The following is a 23900-nucleotide window of genomic DNA, read 5'->3' on the forward strand; positions in this document are numbered from 1 at the left end:
CTTTTGGGAGCATATGCGGCTTCGGAGTTCACCGTCGTTCGGCCTCAGCTGCTCACAGACAGACTTCATTTGTATTTCAGTGGCAACTTCCGCATTAAATCCACTAAGAGTAGAATTTGCCTCTAAACAGATGGCACCCGGAGGTTTAGCGGCTTCGTAATCTCCCGCTCGCCGAACCTCGAAATCACACTCTGTCTGGGGGTGCTCGAAGATAAATAAAAATAAAATCAGCTTAGCGGACAGTCGATGTCGTGCGAGAGCTTTTTGTGATTGCGTGCCGTGCGGACGTGTCGTTATGTACAGGAGCAACAGATGAATACAAAATACATAAAATAAAAAGACAATCGTTGATGGAAGGAGTGTCGCTATCTGCTCGTTGCCGTGACGACACGCGAACAGATGCATGACCCCGACTGAGCAACTCTGGGACGTCCATGTTTTCTACCCCGGGGTGATGCTTAGTGACTGGTGCTGGTGCTGGTACAGACAACGCAGACAGAACCGGGTTTTCCTGCCGACGGGGCTTTATATGGATATCGGGAGGAATCCAGACAGGGTGGGGGGGGAAATCAGACAAGCGACCCCCCCCCCCCGCATACAGATTTACAAGATTTACAGTTTAGTGAAGTTTGGATTACAAAGACACCGAGAGGCAAATCATCCAGATGGTCGACGAGGACTAATACGATATCGAGTGCCTTAAAAAGTTAAAAATAAATCTCAACGTTCGTCATTGAAAAGAAAGAAAACACAGTCGGCCTCTTTTCGAGTTTGACGTGATTTGACTTCAAATTCCTCAGAACATTAAAATCAGGAGGGAATTTTCTTGGAAAACACAGGTGTATATAATCCATCTAGGATTTTTTAAAAATCTATACGTCAAATAAACTGTGATTAACGAGCGTGAAGAGCCCTGTGAACATGTCCTCGGCGTTGAGAAGGTACCATCACAATTTATTAATGAGAATATGTCCGACGCATATCATCTTCAGCTATAGACAAAGCGGAAACACACACACGCGCCTATTTAACAGCACCGTTCACCAATTTGAACATATTTGCAAGACAAAAACAAAACAAAAAGAAATTAATATTACCCTAAATCATTCCGTACGTCAGCGGTAATATCAAATATAAAAGAGGAACAACGGGTTTAATATTGCTTATGTGAGGACCGTGTGGAGAACTGGAGTCAATTCTCATAAATAACAAGTTGGCGTGGATATGTGACACGTGGCTCCAGAAAGGACGCGAGCGAGCACATACAGCGGCCTCTCTGGATCCTTTACAACATCAAAAACAGGAGAAATAAATGTGAATGCATCCCGTCGTGTCATAACGGGAACGTGTGATCACGTCGAGGGGGGGCGGGGTTGAGACGTCTACGTGGAGCTGGAAACCGCCAGCTTCTTCAGGTGGTCCATGAAGACCTGCAGGCTGACGTCGTCGGTGAGGATCGGGGCGCCGGTCTCCTGCGGGGGAAACACACGGGGGATGAAGAGGGGGATGAAGGGAGCGGAGAGATACTTTCATCCCATGACTGCGCCGATCGCTTCAGGGGCGCAAAACTGCTTCATCGCTCACGCGGTTCTCTTTATAATCTCATTTCTGGACTGCGGTAGAAGCAGGGCTCCAGACTAACTTTTTTTACTAGGAGCACAGTGGCCCCTAACTTAAAATTTTAGGGGCGCAAGCAGAAAATTTAGGGGCGCACTTACAGGGTTTTTCCTGGGTCAAAATGGGTCTTCGGTGCTCCGTCTATTCGTACAGGTCGAGCTGTTGAGTGAGTGATCAGCAGCTGGCCGCTCGGTCCATTCACGCACCTCACAGTTGTGTATTGATCAGACAAGAAGACACGCTTATCAACTCCAGTGTTTCCCCTACCATTAGAACAGGGTGAAATCTCCACCCGCCACTCTGTAATTTTCACTCTGCGGCCCTCGCCCTCGTTGTGTCTCCGTTGCGGTGCGCCTCTTTTCACACATTAGCCCCCCCCCCCCCCCCCCCCGCGCTCACACACAGGCCAGCCTTCTTCTTCTTCGGTTTTCGTCTCCTTTCTTCTTGAGTTAATGTCGGTTAGCAAACCAGTCATTCAGGCATTACCGCTAACTATAGTGGGCTGAAGTGTAGAACAAGTTTGTAAGCAACAAAAATATTTAATAACAAAAAAAAGAAATCTGCTAATTTACTGGTCGCGCATGCGCGAGTTGATGAAAAATGTACTCGCACTGTGTCTAATTTTAGGCGCAAAATGCGACCATTTGGTCGCAGTCTGGAGCCCTGGGTAGAAGTATTCAGTGTTTAGAAACAGCAGGGTGTAGTTATTACATTTTTTTTTTAAACAAGAAGAGATGAATTAATATCAGATTTTAATCTCACACACTTAAATTCAGAGGTGAGAAAATCGAAGCGCTGCATTTACTGTCAGTTTGACGTTGAATCCGTTTCAGTTTGCGGCTCGGCTCGTTTCCCTCGGGGGCGAAGACGAGACCGCGGTTTTAAAGAAATAAATGAAAACTTATATAGAAATTGTTGTTTTACACCGATTTGTGATGAAAGCGCTGCAGGAGGTCGTAAATAACTTCGGCCCGCTGACAATGCATGAGGAAGACGAGTGAGTGAAGATCCACCGGCGTCTTCACATCGTCTACCAGACCTGGAGGCGACTTCTGACGCTGCGAATATTCGCAACGCTTTACTCGCCCGACTGTTTGGGGTTTATTCGCTTCATATGCGCCTTAGAGGGGGCGTGGCTTATCTCCATGGAAACGGTTATCATTTCCACCATGAAAGAAATAACCACTTATTCTGCTTCGCACTCGTTGTGGAAATCCCACCGTCGTCGGAACATCTAACGCCCTCGTGTTTGTGTAAATAACATTAATATCAGATATATTTATATTAGGGCTGTCAATCGATTAAAAAAAATTAACTAATTAATCGCACATTTTTAAATTCATTAATCGCGATTAAACGTTTTTTTTTCTTCTAAAGACTAAATTTTCTAAATGAACGAGTAATCCCTTCAGACAGCGTGTATTTTAGACACTTGTTTAATGGTATTCTTTTTAAAGACAAAACTTCACACAGAGCTGTGTTTTCAAAGAGGCTTCTACCTATAAAGTGCCAGCGAGGTATTTAATATCGTGGATGATAAATTGTTTCTTCAGTGAAACATCCAGATTAGTAAACAAAGGTGTATTAGAGACCCCATTGGTCCTGTCATCTTTAACACTGAACAGCAGAACCAGTGGCCTTGGTAAACTGACAAATATGTCACGTTAACCCTCTGGAGGCTGGGCTCATTTTCTCGATTTTACAAAAAAATGTAAATTCACCTTTTAAAGTCTTTTGCATGTGACACATCCCAGTGTTTCCCCCACCATTCTATCAGGGTGAGGCCCCGCCCCCCTGTAATTTTCTCTATCGCACGCAGCTCGGTGAATTACGCCTGCCGCTTGCAGCGCTACTCCGGCACGACGTCATCGACGAGGGGCAGAGCGTCTCAATGCCGATTGGCTATCGCAAACTCGTTGTCGGGCGAATTTTTCAAATGAGGCCCATTTTTGAGCGTTGCCCATTTAAAAGCGATATTTCCTCAAGTATTCCCGTCGCCGCTTATCACACATACCTGTCCCCAGGCGTAGAGGTTGTTGTGGGTCTGCGACGGGTTGACCTTGGAGAGCAGGAAGCGCGCCTGGGAGCCCCCGTGCTCCGTTTCGACGTAGCGCGGCAAGGGGAAGCGCGTCTGCAGGATCTCCTGGGCGTCATCCAGCGGCGCCAGCAGCAGCTGCTTGAAATTCTCATACTCTGCCATTTCCTGGTAGCCGGCCTTACGCCACTGGGCTATGGTCTGGAAAACAAAAAGGGAGGACAGCGACGGCGTTAAGAAACGCCTCCTGCGTGATGCGTCGTGATCGACTGGAAAGAAGTTAATCAGACGTCGTCCTGCTGGAGGTCTAAATTAATAAAGCCGTCTCACCTCTCCGTGGAAGATAACCAGCTGGAAGAAGCTGTCCATGAGCAGGATTCGATCCGGCAGGATGCTGCTGCTGTCCAGGAGGACGGGCTGAGGAGGAATACAGTTTGAACTAGAACGGGCACTCGGTAGAGCGCATGCCTTCGCATATCACAAGATCGGGCATTGAATTATGAACATTTTGGCATTAGTTGCATGCCAATTGGATACAAATTGACCGTGCTATGGGAAAAAGAAGATTTTGACCTTTTCTTGACCTTTGATCTGATCGATCCCAAAATCTAATCAAATGGTCCCCGGATAATAACCAATCATCCCACCAAATTTCATGCGATTCGGTTTAATACTTTTTGAGTTATGCGAGTAACACGCATACAAATTAATTAATAAATACACGGCGATCAAAACATAACCTTCCGCATTTTCAATGGGAAGCTAACAACTCAAGCACCGCCGACACATTTCCTACAAACGCATTCTGGAGCTTCTCGAAAAATTCCCGACGCGCCTCCGACTCCGGTAAATAATCACGACGGCGCGTCGAGGGCGCGAGGCTGACCTCTGGTGCGCCGTGGAAGGAGTACGAGTAGAGCATGGGCTGCATCATGATGAGCGACTGGGTCAGGTCCTGCCTGACAAAGTGGTGCCTGTAGTAGGACGACTCGTCGGGGCTGTTGTTGAACACCTGCAGGAAGGGCGACCGCCGCAGGTGGAACATGAACTGCGGGCGGAGGGGAGGAAGAAGTTACGTTTTTGAATCGTTCTAAACGGCAGTCGATACAAATTAGAGACGGTATTGTTATTCAAATATATTGTCGTATTTGAAAATGAGATCTATAAATAATGATTGGGGGAAGATAGATTTAGTAATCTATTAGTATGGATTAAAATTCAGGCATTCCCAGTCGGGGCGCGGCTCACCTGGGGGTAGAGGGACAGAGACTCCGACAGTTTGAAGGACGTAGGATCCTCTTTGTTGAACTGGCCAAACTTTTGACACTGAAACCAAGGAGACAAAACACAGGTTCAAACATCGAGTACACACACACACACATTACATAATCTGGCACGTCATACGTACGCAATGAAAACTCGTAACGCACAATCCAAACAATGCCAACTATGCATTGTCCTCGTCACAAAGCGCAGGCAGGCGTGCGAGCGCCACTCACCAGGCGGATGAGCTGCCTGTCGAGCCAGCGCAGGACGTCCGGCCCCTCCTCCGACTCCACCCTGAAGACGCCCAGGCGAGCCATGAGCACGGCGGCCGCTTCCTGGTCGAACGAGGACTCGATGTGCTGAATCTGGGACTGTGCGTCCGCCCAGCTTAGGTGGGGAAAGAAAGAAAGAGAGAGAGAGGGGAGGAAGGAGAGCAGGAGAGGTGAGCGTGGCTTCATAGCTGCAGAATAACAGAGCTAGTGATTAATAATTAAATGATTGCCTTGCAGGTCACGTTTATGGCGTCTTACTTGCGGGCGACGGTCGTGACCCGTATCCTCCTCTGCATGTTGGAGTGCTGGTACTGGGTAACAAACTGGATCGCCCCGCGGCCACCTTGGGGCACTGGTGCGTTGTGCTACACACACACACACACACACAACAGTAAAGACAGTCAGAATTCGATCTTTGAGTGAACAAATGGCCTTCTATCGAAAAGGAAAACACAAAAAGAAGCCATTGTTTAAAGATGTGCACAGAACAAAAGCTTTAATCCCGTCACAATGATTCACGGTGTGATATGATTATCAAGAGGACTTTAATCCCATCAGAGCTCACAAACTACTCTTTAAAAAAAATGTTTTACCTGATTCACCACTTCAAAATAAAGGGCCAAAGTGGTGGAGGGGTTGAGTCCGCACAATTTCCACTGGCTCGTGCCACCGATGCCCATCTCCTACACGGAGACAGAGGACACATTGTGACGGAGGGAAACGGCAGCTCTCGGATTACAATCCAACTGTGGGAAGAAAAGAGGAATCCGACTCCTGGGCCGACACTCACATTCTCTGAAACGCAAGAGCCCTTGGAGCCGAGTGAAACACACGGTCCGATGGCGCCGCAAACCTTCACCTCCCTCGATGTCTGGAGGGACGGGAAGACACGCGGCATAAGAACGCAAGCGCAGATCCAATGTGGGCGCGCTCACAGAAACAATCTTATTCACGAGGACTCGGACGACTCAGAGACGTCTTCACCTTCACTTCCAGGGAGCCGCCGAAGGCCATGCGGAAGTCTCCGTTGTAGTCTTTGCTGAAGACTCTCTGGAAGGTCTGCTTGAACAGGGAGGTGTTGAAGGAGTCTCCCATCACAATGTGGCCCCTGGTCGGAAATAACAGGGTTCAGAATTTTGATTTTAAACTTTTTCTTATTCGGTAAAAAACTAAAACATCTCACATCCCGAACATTTAAGACGTAAAAAAACCTAAAGCAATTATCAGGGTTCATACACATGTTGACCAATGGATTTCCAGGACTTTAAACAAAATTTTCATGACCAAACATTTTGTGAAATCTGCGTATACATGACAGTGGATTATCCCTGAGCTACTGTTGCTATGGACAACGGACTTTTCTCAGTCACTCCCAGCGCAAAAAAAAAATATTGCCTGCTTATAATTTAAGCGTCTTTTTAAAAAAAACATTAATTTGTTCAAACTCTGCGTAAATCAACATGTGAATATAACAAATTTCCAGGACTTTTCCAAAACCTTTGCGATTTCATTTTTTTCACAGACTTTTCCAGGTCTGGAAATAACCATATTAAAATGCCATGACTCTTCCAGGTTTTCCATGACCGTAAGAACCCTGAATTAAACATCAAGTGCCGACATACCCGGTGAAATTAGACAAGCACTTCATCTCCAGCAGCCCCGACTGGTCCATGGCGCAGGCGTAGATGTCGATACAGTGGCCGTTGGCTGACGAGCGGTTGGCCATGGCTTCGTAGTACTGCGCGACACACAAGACGTGCAATGACAGACGTTAATGTCAGCGGACACACCCCAAGTCACGGGAGGACATTTACATATTTTTTTGGGGGCAGTTTTTGCCTCCACTGCTTGAAATCCAGGGGCATGTAAAAAGAACTCCGGGGCACTTTTCGAAACTTGTGAAATATCATTTAAAATTATAATTATACTTGTTTAGGCTTACAGTGCATGAGCAATTGTTATAAAAATGGCAACAACAAGACTATTAGGCAGTAATCTACAGATTCAAAGTGTTTTCTTAGATTATTTTTTTTCAGATGGAACAGACAAAAAGAACAAAAACAAAACGCCATTAAATTATCGAAACTCGGGGGCATCTTTTGTTCCTCTCCTGGTGAAATCAGGGGAAACATTATATTTCTTAGGGGCAGTTTTGCCCGTTGCCCTCGCGTATTTTAAGTACGTTGTGTACTACATTACACACGTGTTTGACTTCATTGAGTATTCGGAGGGGGGGGGGGGGAGTAAAGTTATAACAAAAGAAAGATTTCACTCAAATACAAGTGCTTTAGCGGAGGGTTCATGCACTCGCCCACCTTGGTGGCTTTCTTCAGATGGCGAGCGTTGTCCTTCTGGATGTCATGCCAGGACCGGATGGGGGTTTTCAGCTCGTCTCCCACCACCATGCCCGGGCCCTGGGTGGGGGGCCCTCCGATGAACAGCATCACGCGAGCCCCCGTGTTGGGATATGTCCCCTGAGGGTGAAAAGGGAGGAGGAATTAAGAGTCTTGAACTATTCAATGTGCTTTTAGGGATTCAGGTTCAGCAAAGGGCCTCACAGACAACACTCACAACAGGTCCATAGTCCAGGAGTCAGAGAAACAGACCTTTGGAAGTGCGCCTCATCGTGACAAAGCCACTGAAATCAGCTTTTAACTTCCACGTAACCAGTGATTCATTTGTCCAGGGACAAAGTGTACTGCCTCGTAGGGAGCGATCGAATAAATAAACCACAAACGGTGGATTTTAACCACTTTGTGCAGTTCAGCTTTTTATGTAAAAAGACTCATTCATCAAATTAAAACGCCTCTCGACAAATACGGAGTCACCGAAAGAACCGCATTTATTCTAATCGGGCCTAATCTCATATCTGCTGAAGGCGAGTACAGCGGGGGAAGGATCTGTTGTATCAGTTGCACAACCACTCAGATTAGCTGTAGGGGGAAGAGAGGATAATGATGGCGTCGCGGAAAAATCGAAAGCAAACAAGGAACGAGTCGTTGAACTGACAAAGCTCACGTACGCGTTATGCAGAATATAGTCACCGGGCAACAATCATCTGGAAGAGGCCAACGTTCAGGTCACCGTGAAAAGTCTCGTTTAAAAAAGGACTTCCAATTCATTTTTATCCAGAGAATAATGTTTGGTTTGGATTTAAATACAGGGTTCTTACACATTTTGACCAATGGATTTCCAGGACTTTTCCAGGACTTTTCAATGACTTTAAACCAAATTTCCATGACCAATCTGAAATTTCGGTATAAACATGAACAATTTAGAAAATGTTGTGCGTTTTTGAGCGTCTTTCTTTAAAAAAAAACCACATCAATTATTTCAAACTCGGCGTAAATGAACATGTGAATATAACAACATTTCCATGACTTTTCCAAAACTTTGATGATTTGAGTTTTTTCCATGACTTTTCCAGGCCTGGAAATGTCCATTTAAAAATTCCATGACTTTTCCAGGTTTTCCATGACCATAAGAACCCTGTAAATAGTGTTAAACCACCACATGTAAGAAAATGACAATTATCCAGCCATCTAAACTCATAGTGCGGTAGAATTTGGATCCACTTTGTGCATCATTCTATCGGTGCGTCTACTATACCTCCAGCAGGCCGACGGCGACGGTCAGGGCCACGCCGGTGGAGCGGAGTGTCCGTTTGCCCTGAGGGACGGGCCACGGGTCTCTCTGAAGCTCACCGAGCAAGTCAGTCAGATTCATGTCGACTCTGTGCACGGGCTGCAGGAACCTGTATTCGAACACAAACAAACCTTAGACCAGGAAAGCCGCGGGTGTATCGTCTTAACTTTAGGAAACTACCATCACCTGTCTAAAACCAACTACCGTTAACCGGCTAAAACCAGGAGGTAGGCGTGACAAAATCCCCCCCCTGGGGACAAATAAAGTATATCTAATCTAATGCTCCACCTCACCTGCAAGTAGCTGCAGCATCCTGAGGTGCCGGAGGGCGGCCTTGTTGTACCGATGCTGCCGGCTTTACTAAACCCAGCATCTCCTGAAACGCACGGAAAAAGAAAAAACCGTTAATTACCGCTGGCTTTTCACACGACTTTCCTACATTCGTCTCACAGCTCTAGTTTCCTCGTCGCTTGGCCCCAACCGACCTGGATTTGCTTGGAGGTGAGGTCCTTGGTGCCCCTGAACACGTAGCTCTTGGCGATCCCCTCACAGCTGAGCTCATGGACCTGAACCATGCGTCCGAAAGTGATGAGGCCGACCAGGGCGTTGGGCGGCAGCAGGCTGAGAGACATCTGAAGGGACTCCTTCAGGGCCTGCAGGTCCTCTTCTTCCAAACACGTGTCCACAACGTAAAGGAAGATCAGAGGGGCGGTGGGTCCGCGCTGTGAATGAGGCGAGAGAGACAAGATTAGACTCTGCTGAAAATCACACGCTTTGTTTCCACAGACCCAGCCTCTCATAGTACTTTTGAAAACCATACACAGTATTCATGAACCCACAACAGCAGTCGGGTCCTCATTTGATGTTTTTTTTCTCTTCCTGATGCACTGACATCGATTATCTGACCGACAACTAGTACACACCAGAGGACATCGAGAGGACACACAATCTCCTTGCACAGGGCTGAGGTCAGAGTGCAGACATGCTTGGAGTATTTACCTGTACTATGTACTCAATGGTAGAAAACTGCGGCATGAGTTCCGCTGGCTGGTTCACATCAGATATGCCTGCATACGATGGAGGGAACTGCGGAGACACAGAACCAGATTAACAAAACTCAATAAAAGGAATACAGAAAATTCAAATTATCGGTTTTATATTATATAAAACTAACGTTTGCGGTGAATGTCAGTACTTACAGGGTTTCTTTGAAAGCAGAAGTTGCACGCCCATATTTTTGCTCTGAAGTCAACTTGACTGTGAAGGAGTGAGCAAAACAATTGGTTAGGGATTTAGCAGGAAAGTAAGCGTGACCAAAAGTGGACAAGGTGCAACGTTGCCCTCTGACCAATTTAAGGAATACTAAAAGAAAACTGAAATAATAATAATTTTTTTAACATAATTGGCTAGAAAAAAATAGAATTTTGCAAACATGGTTAAACACAATTGCCACATAAATAATAAGGCTAAAAGATACCAAGAAACGACATTGTTTCCCATTTAACTCACCAGAGTGGGTTGAGCACCGCCTTACAGGTGGCCCGGCTGCACAGAACTGGTTCGTACTGGACCGGTGGAAGATCAGGCCTCTCCTTGAGTGGTGTGAAGAGACAGGAGACCGGGACCACGAGCCTGGTGGCTTCCAGGCGGCTGGAGGGCCAGAGGTTCCAGCTGAATCTCACCCCGTCCCGGTCCTCGTTCTGTTGGATGAACTCCTGGTAGGACGTCATCGCTGAGCTTCAGCAGAAAAAATAAAGAGCCCAATAGATCACAGTCAGGTTTGTTAGTGCAATAGCCTCAACTCGTTCCTGCGGTGAGCTCTTTATACAGGCGCTCCCGTCACGGTCATAAGACGCAGATATTTAAACTCGTGACGCACAAACTCGTTAAGAAAACCTGACTAGCGTGTTTTACAACGGTAGAGAGGAATGCCAGGAATATTTTTAGACTACACCTTTGTTGGAACCGTCAGCGATCCATCACACCTTTGGCAAAGTGTGACGCAGAAGATCCTGTTATAGCGACTGTAAACTCTGCCTTTTTTTCCACCGCTATTTGAGGATCACTATGTTCCAAGAGCAATACGGCGGCACGTCAGCAGGTTTTACAAGGTGCATTTGAAAAAGATAAACAAACTAAGTCTGTCAGATGGGCTCAAAACTTCCAAGCATACAATATGATCTGTAGACCCAGACATCCGAGGACGAGGAAAATACAGCAAATAATTATAGTCATTAAATATGAAACTAGCAATTATATTCCCCACAGTTAATTAATTCAAGCAAAATTACAAACATTCCTTAACTCCAATTCATCCATTGTGATGTCTTAGCCTTAAAGTAACATTATGCAACAATTGTACCTTAAAATAACAGCTTGAAAAAAATTGTGCCGCTACAATGACTTTTAATAAGGCGATTTGCATCTCCGCCATTGCCATCGGGGGTCTGTGGGGAAATAACTCCGCTATGTAGGATTCTGGGGCCGCCCGATCCGGGGAGGATGTACTTCGACCTGCTTTCTGGCAGTGATTACGCAACGTCATATAGTGCCAGTCCACGCTCGCAGCTCCAGTATAAGGGCGAAGCAAGCGAAGTCTCTTGTAATGAATTACACGTTCCAATGTAAATTATGAATATGTAGCTTTTTGGTGTTGTCAACAATATTGTATTCGATCACACGTACTCCACATTCAAACATTTAGAAAACAACATCTATAGGCTGAAAACGCGATCGGTATTTCATCTAAACTAAATGTTGTCATTCTTTTGGTTATGTTAGCATTCATCTCCGATATCACAATGAATAAAACTATGCAGTCATATTTATGTAAAATCTTTGAATATTCTTAGCTTATCGGTTGACATCATTTCTTGGTTTCTGACTTCTTCTGGTCATCAATACAAGTGTATGCGAGGCTGCATCTATCCTAACTGGGTATTTACGACACTGAAGTAAACGTTAAATACCTCCAAAACTGAAGGGGGCGCTAAAAGGGAAAAACTCCATTATGGGGCTTTAAGAGTTTAGAGTCAGACTATACAGAAAATAAAACAAACCCACCTTAAAAACCCTTTGAGGAGATAAATGGACAGAAAGGTTTTTAAGGTGGATTAGTTGTTTCTTTTTCTGTATAGTCTAAACTCTTAAGGTTAAAACATCACAATGGATAAACTGTTGTTAAGGAATGTTTGTAATTTTACTTGAATAAATCAACAATAGTTAATTCGACTTAATGAACTGCACATTGCATTAAAAGCCAATGTTTTTCTCAAACGGTCGGATCTCGGTATGTGATCATGTAGGAGTGGATTATGTTAGATTTAACGCTATTTAGTGTTTCAATCAAACTACAAGGCAACGTTGAGATTGTATTACATAATAGACATATTCACAATGTGTGTAAAATGTACACACGGGCTAGCTTTACATGGGAGTAGCACAGGCCACGTATCATTTCTGATGAACCCTCCAGCGAATATTAGACACGTTATGTGCCGTGAACAGCATTTATAATCCGATTAACTCCACTAGTAACACCAGCGTTGTAGAAACGACATTATTTACCAGAAAACGTGAGAGTTAAACCTCGTTGCCAAATAGCTCGACGGTGCTGTCACTCAAGCTGAGGCTCGGTTGGGCGACCTAACGGAATGTAGCTAGCATTAGCCCACTTCCGGCCTACTTTCAAGCAAAAGTTAAGTCGAGTGCTTACCTTGGATATCAGGTAGACCTCACGTCTGGACACGAGCAGAAAGGAGTCGGTTGTGTGGAGTAAGGAAGTTACAGCATTTGGAGATAAAAGCAGACGGAGGGTCAGGACAGTGAGGGGATCACTCCCTGCCGGCCGGCTCTAGCGCTTTACTGGAATGACGTGTTACTCCCGAGTTCGGGCGTCTCCCATTGGCTGCTTCGATCGGTGACGGCGATGGGGGCGTGCTGCGCGTGCGCAATGAAAGAGGGTGAGTGTGGGAAATGTAGTCCGCGGTAACGGTAACCGCAACGCCTGTATCTGCCCCAACGGCTGAGCGAGGCGGTTGTAGAGATTATGATCTGATGACGTTAGCGTTCAGCGTGATGACGTAGTTGAGACCATTGCGCATGTTTTGTTTTTTCACTCTTCGCTATCTGACCACCTCGAAGTGCAATAGTTACAGTTGAAGAAGACTAAATAAAAATAACGTGTAATTTAAAAAATCAAATTGTCTCTCTTGTCCATAAGTCATAATTATGAGAAACTATTTCATAAATATGACTTAGCAACTCATAATTATGAGAAACTATTTCATAAATATGACTTAGCAACTCATAATTATGAGAAACTATTTCATAAATATGACTTAGCATCTCATAATTATGAGATAGTAAATCATAATTATGAGAAACTATTTCATAAATATGACTTAGCATCTCATAATTATGAGAAACTATTTCATAAATATGATTTAGCATCTCATAATTATGAGAAATTATTTTATAAATATGATTTAGCATCTCATAATTATGATTTACTATCTCATAATTATGAGAAACTATTTTATAAATATGACTTAGCATCTCATAATTTTAAGAAACTATTTCCTAAATATGACTTAGCATCTCATAATTATGAGATAGTAAGTCATAAATTATGAGAAACTATTTTATAAATATGATTTAGCATCTCATAATTATGAGACAGCATCTCATCATTTCGACTTACAGGATCCTAATATATTTCTCACAGTGGTAAAAATGGATGGATAATGCAATAAAAAAAAACCAACAACACACATTTGAAGACAACATTGAGATTATTAAGAAAAATATATGTGTGTATTTAGCAGCAAGCAGTCAGAGGGAGCATTTCACACAGCTTGTTTATATGGTCTTTGGACATTAAGTGGCGCTGTAACCAAGCGAGAGAGAGAGAGAGAGAGAGCGAGAGCGAGAGAGAGAGAGAGAGAGAGAGAGAGAGAGAGAGAGAGAGAGAGAGAGAGAGAGAGAGAGAGAGAGAGAGAGACAAGGGGCGAGCTGCTCCCTCTCCTCTCTCCGTGTTTCCTCGGTGCACAGCGGACTCTCTCCTCTCTCTCTCTTCGCGGTGTGCAGGCGGCCAGGTGTGTGCACCGTGACCACGCACCGCACCGCACCGCGCCGCTATTTGGATGTAGCGAACGGAAGGCGATATAACTCTACAGAGGGGGGGTGGGGAGGGGGGGGCTGGCCACGGGAACACCCTGCACGCGAGGATGTTGCAGTGATCGACAGCAGCTGTATCGCACTCAGCTGTTGCTCGAGCAGAGAGAGTGGAGGAGCAACAGAAGAAGGAGAAAAAGAAGAAGAAGAAAGAGAGAGAGGGGGAGAAAAAAGGCCGAACTATGATGACTTTCTGCCGGTAACGCGTTTCCCCATCTCCAGTCCACCGGGGAGCGCATACAAGCAGAGGTTGCCACCGGAGCCTCTGCCTGTGTGTGTGTGTGTGTGTGTGTGTGTGTTGTTTGCCCCGTGCGTCGGTGCCGGTGGAGCCGGAGGAGCCGTGCCGATGGAGAAGGCGACTCCGCCGCCCCAGCCCCAGCTCCAGCTGTCCATAGCGAAGACCGAAAGTCCCGCGGAGGACATCTCCGCTGTGACCGACGAGGAGCTGCTCCAGTGGACCCGGGAGGATCTGGTGCACCGGCTACGGCGGTCCGAGGCCGACAAGATGAGCGTGATCCTGGACCACGGGAATCTCATCCGGGAGGTCAATCGCAGCCTCCAGCTGCACTTGAACGAGATCCGAGGGCTGAAGGTGAGGTGGTAGGGGGAGAGAAGGATGACGTCATGGTTTTTGGAGCGCACCTGAGAGCGCGCATGTAGCACGAGGAAGGGGGATGCTCTGCTGCTCGAGAATAGAGACGTTAAAGTTCATCGCGAGGAGGGCCTGCATGAGAATATGATATGGATGCAGTTTAAGACTATAGTTAGGAGAATATAGTTTTTGTTGTTGTTAATGTAAAGGTTTTCAGTTGATTAATTAAGAGTTTAATTACCACGGGAAGGGAAATCAATGACACATTGTGTCCTTACAATTTATAGCTTATAACATAGAGCACATATAAATCCATTTTAGTCTAAAAAGGTTACAAAAAAATCCTCCTCTTCATTCTGAAAGGAGGGCATGCCCCTTTATTCAAATGTCAACGCTCAAATCTGGCATCCAGATCTCTTTCTCTCTCTCTGAGCCACGCACACACACACACACACACACACACACACATAATACACACGCATACCACGCGTACACACGCACGCACACACCTCACATTCCTAGACAGCTCCTGCACATACTAGGAGGCGCGATACAATCGTGCCGTTTGAGCAACGTGGCATTTGCTTTGAAAAAGTACACGCGTAACATTCACCTTCCACACAACAACCTTTATAAAAACCGCCTTCCCTCTTCCTGCACCTCCTAATAAGAGGATCTTCTGACACAACGTCCACAATATTTACAGAAGGAAAAAAAACCCGTCTGAGACCTGCAGCCGCCTCAGAGGAAACACATGGGGATTATTTGCCTTTCTCGGAGACCTCGTCACCTCTCCACCCATCCACGCTGCCTAATTACACAGGAAAGAGCTGGAGGGAGGGGGGGAGGGGAGGAGGGGGGAGAGAGAGAGGAAGGAGCAGTGTTGCCAGGTCCGCGGTTTTCCCGCGGAATTGGGCTACTTTTGAAGTGTTGCCGCGGGTTGAATTTTTTGTCCGCTGGTTCGGGTAGACCTATTTTGCATGCAAATTCCATGAATATCTTTAAATAAAAATCCATATTTTAAATGAAATAATTTATTTTTCCCCAAATCCTTACCAAACTGACTCCAGATCAGCACGTACACGCCGACACATCCGCGCACATAGGTGAGCACACCCTCACCCCCCCCCCCCCCACCCCCGTCGACAACGCTCGCCGTGGGTCACTTTCCTATCTCAGGGGGGCATCATGAAGGAGTTATGCTTAGGGCACCAACATGGTTAGCAGCGGTACTGGACATGGACTTTAAAAGCAGTGTATATGGTTTGGCACGGGCATATTTTGAGTTCTGATATTGGGCTGGTTTTTGGGCTGGTTTTATTGGCCATTGGGCTGGTTTTGATTGGCCATTGGGCTGGTTTTGTCACACAGACCTGGCAACCCTGGGAAGGAGCTCTTGGGGAGGTGAAGGAGGGATGTTTAAGTCAACGTGGCTGGGTGTAAAATGGTAGGGGTGTGTGATTTCACTGCTCTAACCCAGGTTTTACGTATCTGTGTGTGGCCTCCCCCGCAGAGCCGTCTGATCTATACGCTCCACGTTGAACACGGCGAGTCGGTGCTTTTTGTTGTGCACAGATAGGATCGAGATGTCATTTCGTTACGATTGCATGCAGCGTTAGACTGAAATTGAATAATGTCGGTCGCAGTGATTTTGTTCGCGATCGATAGAAGACAAATTATTGTATTTTTGCACCAAATCAAAAGCCCATTTGTGTGGTTTCTGCCCCCATCAGCAGTGTCTCGTTGTACGAGAGCCTCCACAGCAAATTGAAAAGAGTTAATTTGTTGGTGTTGGTGAAATGTGAGCAGATGTAGTGTTAATTTGACCCTGTATAGAATCAAATCTCGTATATGTAACTCTCAGTTGACAAATAGTCAGTGTCAAAACCGAGTGTCTCAACAAAAAGTATGGTAATTAAATCTGTAGGTGTCACTTCAGTTACGTTAACTCCGAATCTTTAAGTCTGAACTCCGAACCTGACTTGTGACACTGTAGGTGTTAATCCACCCCTCCCCCTCATGTACGTCACACACCGACTGAATCAAGCCAGTGAGTCTCCGAGTTCAACAAGAAGGCAGACACTTCGTCCATGACCGTGGTGTTATAGCAGAACATTTTCGGTAAGTACTTTTCTGTTTAACTAAGTTATATGTTTTGATATTGATATTTCTCTTCTGGCACGGTGAGCCACCGTTAGTCTTGTGTTATAACGGTAGTGTTACAGTGTGCCATCACTACACTTAACATTAGCGCTAGCTTAGCATTAAGCTAACCTAGCTGATTCACTCCCAATAATGCTGAAGACAGTGGCGGGCCATGGGTTTAGACCAGGGGTGGGCAAACTACGATACGTTTTAATCCGGCCCGCCGAGTATTATAATTATTATAACATTTTTTTTTAAATTGTGAAAAAAAAGTTTTAGTTATAGTAAAGTTCTCCGTTCCCGACTTGAGTTTCCCGAAGCACGATGAGGGCAACGGCTGTTTGTGTGTGTTACGCACGGCGCGCACAGACCGCTGTAATGCCTTCTGCTGCGCACACAAACAGCCTAAAAGAGCGCTGAGCAATGAATAAGCATGAAGAAACATCAATGCTGGTCTGTTGCTGTCATTATGCTTCGGGAAACTCAAGTTGGGAACGGAGAAGCGTTACAGCAGTCTTGCTTTTTTTAATGTACACATTTGTGCACTGGGAATTGTGACCCTTTTCCCTTATCTCCAAGATCCATATTCCAAAAATGGATACGTAAGTTTTAATTTAAAATCCAGTCTGTGTTGTAAAATTGTCAATGGACTGCTTAATGTTTTTAATAATTCAATTAATTTGTACTTCTATATGTGTGTGTTTGTTTGTGCATTGTTATATGTACATGTTTTTTCATGCGTGAGCAGGAACAATTCTATGCTGAGGCCAACACTGGCTATCTAGCTTGGAGACTCAAAACAGTCCAACGCACCACCTATGACGGCTTTCGTCGGCGTTCCAGGAACGATTTCCAGGACAGCCCAACAACCCAACGAGAGACTCTGTTAATTGGTGGACAGCTCTTTGGTGAGGAGTGCAGAGAGGCTCTCTCAACAATTCAACACTCAACTGATCAATCTGTGGTTATAACATCTTCCGTCTTGGATGTTTTTCAGCGCTTTCTTGACACACCCGGATTGGTAAGGATATGCATTGATTATTTCATCTTATTTGAAATATTTCAAAACTGAATCCTTCTAAATGCAAAGCATACTTCATTAACCTGTATATGGCCATTGTGTTTCTGTTTAAAGATTGAACAGGATTTCTCAATGATGTTTGGGGCTGAAGTATCTGGGCAGTTTCCTGCAAAGTGGCCTTCATATTTCAAGGACAAAGTCATCGCAGAATGCCAGAGTCTTCCCCGAAGTCTCCATGTCAAGGAGTTGCTGGCTTTTGACACTGAGGCTGAGAATGACTTTGGTAAATATGGACAGTTTTTCTGTGTAAAAAATACCCAAATTGCCAAGTCCACTAAAACTAAATTGAAATAAAGAGTTATTAAGAAGCTGTTGAAGGCTAAAATAATGTTTTCTTTTCCATTGCTTTATTTTCTTCTTTATAAAATATCTAAGATGTCTTCAAGGCTGGGATAGTGATATGTCAGCTCTTCTGTTGCTGTTGCATCTCCTGCCTCCTACATCAAGAGGCCACAAAAAACAGCCAAAGGAAGCTCAGCCCAGGCAGCCAACCATCCTGTAAGGTGTATTAAGGTATGTACCATCAGCCTTTTGTATGAGCAACATTTTAATTTTTGAGTGCTGCAGTTATTTATAAGAAGTGTGAGTTGCAGGTTGATATAATATATCCATCTAACTGCTTATTATGCTAAATATATGAATCTATCTCATTCAAACAACAGGAAGGAGCCAGCATCACTACATTCCTGGAGAAAGTTGGTGCTAGACAGCCCTTCCTCTGCATCTGTGAGCAAAAGAAGAACATCGAAAGATTCTTCATCATTGTGGTCCAGAAAGCTGTCCCCTTCAACGCTCGGACATCGGTGGCTGCTGTTGGTGTGTTATTCAAAGCTCACTATGTCTTCAGCATCTCCTACGACGAAGCTCTTTCCAGTTTCTACACCCTCATTCAAACCACGGTGTACAACATCGATGTACTTTGATGACCATTTCCATGCATATTGTATAGAGGAGCAAAGCAGCGAACGTGTTCTGATTGGTCTTGACGAACTGCCATATGTTAGACCTTTTGATAAACTACTCTAATGAGAGTGACAGAGCATACATTGTTCCATATTGTTGTATGTTTTGAAAAGCATTGTAAAATGTGTATGTGATGCACTGGTTTTAAAATAAATATGTTTTAAAACTATCATGTCCCTTTCCCTTTAACAAACTTTAATTTTCAAGTATTTCTAGTAAAAAAACTAGGGCTGTCAGCGTTAACGCGTTAATCTATGCGATTAATTTGGCCGCCTTAACGCACGAAAATATTTTAACGCAATTTATTTTTATTTTTTTTAATAGATTTTTTAATTTTTTTTTATTTTTTTAATATACTTTATTAATCCACAAGGGGAAATTAGTTCTCTGCATTTAACCCATCCTTAGTTATTAAGGAGCAGTGGGCTGCAGTGATGCGCCCGGGAAGCAACTGGGGGTTCAGTGCCTTGCTCAAGGACACTTCGACTTGCTTCCGGTGTTCGTTGAAGTTGTTACACTCCTCTGAGTGTCAAACCGCGGCAGTACGGTTTGACATTGTTTCCGTTTTTAAAACAATTATTTCTCCGCAAAAATAAGGAGCAGAAATCAGTTTAACTCGTGGATGAATCAGTCGGGTTTCCTCCTGCTCCTCCTTCCTCCCGTCTCCCCCTCTGATACACAGAGGAACGGAGGGGCGACGTGTTGGGTGACGCGGCGTGGAAAGAACTCGTCACATGAAACCTTCAACGTGATTGGTCAATCCGTTTGTCTGTCAACATTTTGCGAAAAAAACAACCAATGATCACTCAGTAAATCACAAGGACCTCCCACCACACATGTGAGGCTCTATAGCAGCCTGTCAGTCAGAGAAGCAGTTTTGTCTTTAAAAAGAAGGAATAAACTTTCAATTGCGATTAATCGCGATTAATCGCGATTAAAAGTTTGTAATTAATCGCAATTTCACAATGTGCGATTAATTAGTTAATTTTTTTTAATCGATTGACAGCCCTAAAAAAACACATTGACACCTTATAGAGTTAAAATGGGAGTGACACTTGTGTAGTTAACAAACCATCCCTTGAGAGAGTTAATTATTAACACTACACACAAGTGTTAAAAAAAACACACTACTGAGTGTTACGAAGAGTTAAATTTAAACTCCCAAAAGAGTCAATAATAACACTATATTGGTGTTAAAGTACAAACTCCAAAAAGAGTGAAACTAACACTTTGTGGTGTGGACCCTTATGCAGTCTTCAAAAGTGTTAAAATCAAATCTGAGAGTGTTAATTTGGCTCTGCTGATTTTGCTGTGTCCTAATGACACAGGGCCTCGGTGTAAATCTCTATTTTCCTCTTGCTCTTTCCTTCTCGTCCCCTCAGGACATTAATCAGAAGCTGCAGGAGGACAACCGAGAGCTGCGGGACTTGTGCTGCTTCCTGGATGACGACCGCCAGAAAGGCAAGCGTGTATCCAGGGAGTGGCAGCGCCTGGGACGCTACAGCGCCAGCATCATGCGCAAAGAGGTGACCCTCTACCTCCAGAAACTCAAGGAGCTGGAGCTCCGACAGGAGGAGGTGGTCCACGAGAACCTGGAGCTGAAGGAGCTCTGCCTGCTGCTGGACGAGGAGAAAGGGGTGACGGGTGGAGGAGGAGGAGGAGGGGGGGTTGGAGGAGGAGGAGGAGGGAGCGGCGCCGGGTTGGGAGGCTGCCGCAACTCCATCGACAGCCAGAGCAGCCTCCTGCTGGTGCCCGGCCAGGGCCTCCTGATGAGAGACGTGGGGGACGGGAGCAGCACCTCCAGCGCGGGGAGCGCCGACAGCTCCGATCACCCTCAGCACAAGCCGCCGCACCTGGCTCCGGGGGTGGGCGGGGCCAGGAGCGGCGGCGGGGAGAAAGGGAGCCCCGAGCTTGCGCACAAGCCCCGGTGCAGCAGCATCAGTGGAATAGGAGGCGTGACCGGGGGAGACAGGGAGGCGGCCAGCCCCGAGCATCCCGTCGGGCGCCACCGGAGCACGAGCCTGGAGTACCCGTACACCCTGCCCCAGCTGTGCCGGCCCCGCTGCGGCTCCATATCCGTGCCCGACCACAGCCGGGTCATGCGGGGCCTCAGCCCGGAGAAATACGGGAGGAACGTGGGCCGGCGCAGCCCGGAGCAGCGCCCCAAGCACCACAGCTCCGACCTCCTGCTGGGCCAGAGGCAGCACCTCCTGGGTCAGGGCGGCAGCGGGGAGCTCTACCAGAGGCACCACAGGAGCAGCATCAGCAGTCTGGGCTGCGGGAGCCCCGAGCCCCGGCAGGCCCACTTGGGGGCCCCTGAGCATCATGAAAAAGGCTGCGCGGTCCAGGGGGGCAGCCCCGAAACCCACCGGCACCAGTACAGCCTGAGCCCCGACCACGGGAAGTTCGGCAGCCCGGCGAGAGACGGGCAGAGGAGGCCGGCGGGAGACGAGCTGTCGCCGCATCACCAGGGCGCCTACAATGGCATGAATGGTAAGTGTGTGTGTGTGTGTGTGTGTGTGTGTGATGTTTTGATCTGCTAATCACTTCTAACAACTTTGCAGAAGACGTTGAGTCACACTTTCTACACACAGTCTCATAGACTCAAGCCACACACACACACACTCACACACACACACACACAGAGGACACACAGACACACACATACACACACATACACAGACACACACGCACACAGAGACACACACACAGAGACACACACACAGACACACACACTGACACACACACACTGACACACACACACTTAAACTACTGCAACAGTTAACACAAGCGTGTCTGCAGGTTGTGCGTGTGTGTCGTCGTCTCTCTGCTCGTGGAGGTTATGAACTGCAGAGATTGTTTTCTCTATAAATGTAAGATGAAAGAGGATTGCAGCGTTTGATTGAGACGACAGAGAAACGCACAACGATTTACAGCGTTATTGATTTGTTTGGCATCTCGAGAGGAACATTTCGGGGTTTCATTATATTTCATTATTGTACACGTTCCGTCTCAAAATTGAACAGATTCGACTCGGATATCGGTGCAGCAACACACACACACACACACACACCTCCTGGGTGAAGGAATCACCGCCCTGACTTTGCTGCAGTCGTGCCGATCTCAGTTCAGGATGTCAGAGAGAAAAGAGGAATATCAAAGCGCCGCCGTGGCTGCTGGGTAAATACCCCACAGTGGCTGTTAATGATTTCTGGAGTCCGGGGGAAGAAGAAGAAGAAAAAAACTGCTGAGTGGCACACGGAGCTGGCAGAAGCTAGAGGACACATTCCTCAAGGTGAAATATCGGCCTGACTTTGCAAAAACAAGCCTGATATGACAAGAGAAACAGAGTACACACACAGCAGAGTCGACCCAACACGTACGGGGAGGGGTTCAATTCCCTCTCCTGAAGTACGAGTTATGAATTACTGAGTTATTTATGACTAGTGATTGTTTGGAGGGATGTATTTTTTTAATGAAAAAAGACGATCTTCCTCTCTATAGTGCCAATCAAAGGGTCGTATTCGCCACATGGGCAGTTATGTAATGTAGTCTGTGTAATGTGGGAGGAGCTTCGTCGTGCAGGCCGATGCCCCGATGATGTCATCGGGATGCCATCAGGGTCATCTCGAGATATAAAAAAAAAAGAGTTGTGAGAAAAACTGTTACAAACATGGTGAATTGTGGAAAAAAACAGAAAGGATGATCACACAAAGAGACGGTGTTGAGCTGAATTCTGGGATGTAGTGTTTTTGGAGCGTGAACCATATAATGGAGACTAAAAAGTCTGGATATCTCCATTGTGATCCTTCTCTTTGCAAACGTCCTCAAAGATCACAAATAACAGTCTCTTGAGCCACTTTGTAAATCTCTACTGATTGCAGCGGATTATTGTGAAGAAACACACACACACACACACACACACATCTTTGAGTTGGATCATCCCTGTTTCTATTCTAGCTCTCGGTGCACTCTCGTCGCCCTCGATGAGATTTCAATCTCCTCGTAAGTCGTAACCTGAAGCCCGGACGATGTCTGCGAAAGGTCACGCTAAGGCCTCGCTAAATCCTGAATTGGAAACGTGTGAACGTGCTGCGGCATAAAAGTCGTGAACTTAGCATCAAATAGCCTTTAACCAGGTTCAGAAAGACTTCATTAAGCCTATGTGTGAGAGAAGTGTGTAAGTGTGTGTGTGTGTGTGTGTGTGTTGCTGTAGAGGCCTATTGGTGTACCGTCTCCCCACAGGGACGCCAGGCCTCCACTGACCTCACAAGGGCACTGACTTCAAGTGTCACAACACAGTCATTACAGTTAGATCAAGACACGTAAACACCACTCGGCCGGAGGCGGAAGAATTTACTTTTGCTTTTTTGTTGATGCTAAATTAATTAATTAATTTAGGTGTGGAATTAAAACTGAAAAAGATTGGAATGAACAAACACAACGGAAATGAAAGTGCATATGCACAGATGCCTGGTGGGGGGTAGAAGTAAAGAGAGCAGCGTTGTGCTTGTGTGTGTGCCTGTGTGTGTGTGTGTGTGTGTGTGTGTTGCCCATCTCTACTGCCATGTCCCTTTTTTGGAGGAAGAGAGAATTTGATTCCCGTGACGATGTCGTACACTCCGCTCTCTTGGATTATCCTAAGGCTTTTTTTTCGCAGTATTATTTCAATCTTTTTAATGTATTTCCGCGTGTTCTTTTTTGCGTGTGTGTGTGTGTGTGTGACTGTAGTGTTTTAGACAAATAAAAAGTCTCGTGTTCACGTGCCACTCAACTGCACTGAAGCTCAAAATCCAAGATGGAAGACGTAAACATCAGTTTGACCCCTGCGACCTTTTCACACAAACTGCTTCTGCAAGTTTTGGGGAGTTCATCGCAGCCGGGGTCACCGTCTGGGGGGGGGGGGGGGGGTCGTTGTCTCCATAACAACCAGAAGAATTCGCAGTTTAGCTTTAACTTACAGATATTTTCAGTTCTGTGAATGGACCCCGTTAAAAACACTAAGATAAAACAAATTCAAAAAATGGAACGGGGATGTCGTATGTGATAATGGGCTATACAAAATAAACTGAAAACTGAAACATTGGGGTGTAACGTAAAAGGCATTTA

At 45.8% G+C, this 23900-nt stretch overlaps 2 protein-coding genes across 5 annotated transcripts in view; one reads left to right on the top strand and one right to left on the bottom strand.

The window, feature by feature from the left end:
- Positions 1-503: 503 nt before the first annotated feature.
- On the bottom strand, positions 504-12694 carry LOC130190650 (protein transport protein Sec23B). The gene is made up of 19 exons (XM_056410172.1): positions 12551-12694; positions 10345-10572; positions 10035-10092; positions 9835-9921; positions 9321-9557; positions 9129-9211; positions 8800-8944; positions 7506-7664; positions 6813-6928; positions 6175-6298; positions 5981-6061; positions 5784-5873; positions 5449-5555; positions 5152-5305; positions 4901-4978; positions 4539-4700; positions 3983-4069; positions 3632-3853; positions 504-1472 (listed from the first exon to the last, which is right to left on the bottom strand). The coding sequence occupies exons 2-19, from the start codon at positions 10563-10565 to the stop codon at positions 1383-1385; spliced, it is 2301 nt and encodes a 766-aa protein (XP_056266147.1). The 5' UTR covers positions 10566-10572; positions 12551-12694; the 3' UTR covers positions 504-1382.
- Positions 12695-13863: 1169 nt separating this feature from the next.
- The window catches only part of ccdc85al (coiled-coil domain containing 85A, like), a 42984-nt gene continuing 32947 nt past the window's right edge, over positions 13864-23900 (top strand). For 2 of the 4 annotated variants that reach the window (XM_056410177.1, XM_056410178.1), the window contains exons 1-2: positions 13864-14602; positions 20174-21284. In XM_056410177.1, coding sequence (XP_056266152.1) covers positions 14357-14602; positions 20174-21284 — 1357 coding nt within the window. In that variant the 5' untranslated portion in view covers positions 13864-14356. The other 2 variants (XR_008831007.1, XR_008831008.1) reach the window with 2 other exon arrangements.

This window comes from Pseudoliparis swirei, chromosome 24, assembly GCF_029220125.1.
Source record: "Pseudoliparis swirei isolate HS2019 ecotype Mariana Trench chromosome 24, NWPU_hadal_v1, whole genome shotgun sequence".
Classification (NCBI taxonomy): domain Eukaryota; kingdom Metazoa; phylum Chordata; class Actinopteri; order Perciformes; family Liparidae; genus Pseudoliparis; species Pseudoliparis swirei.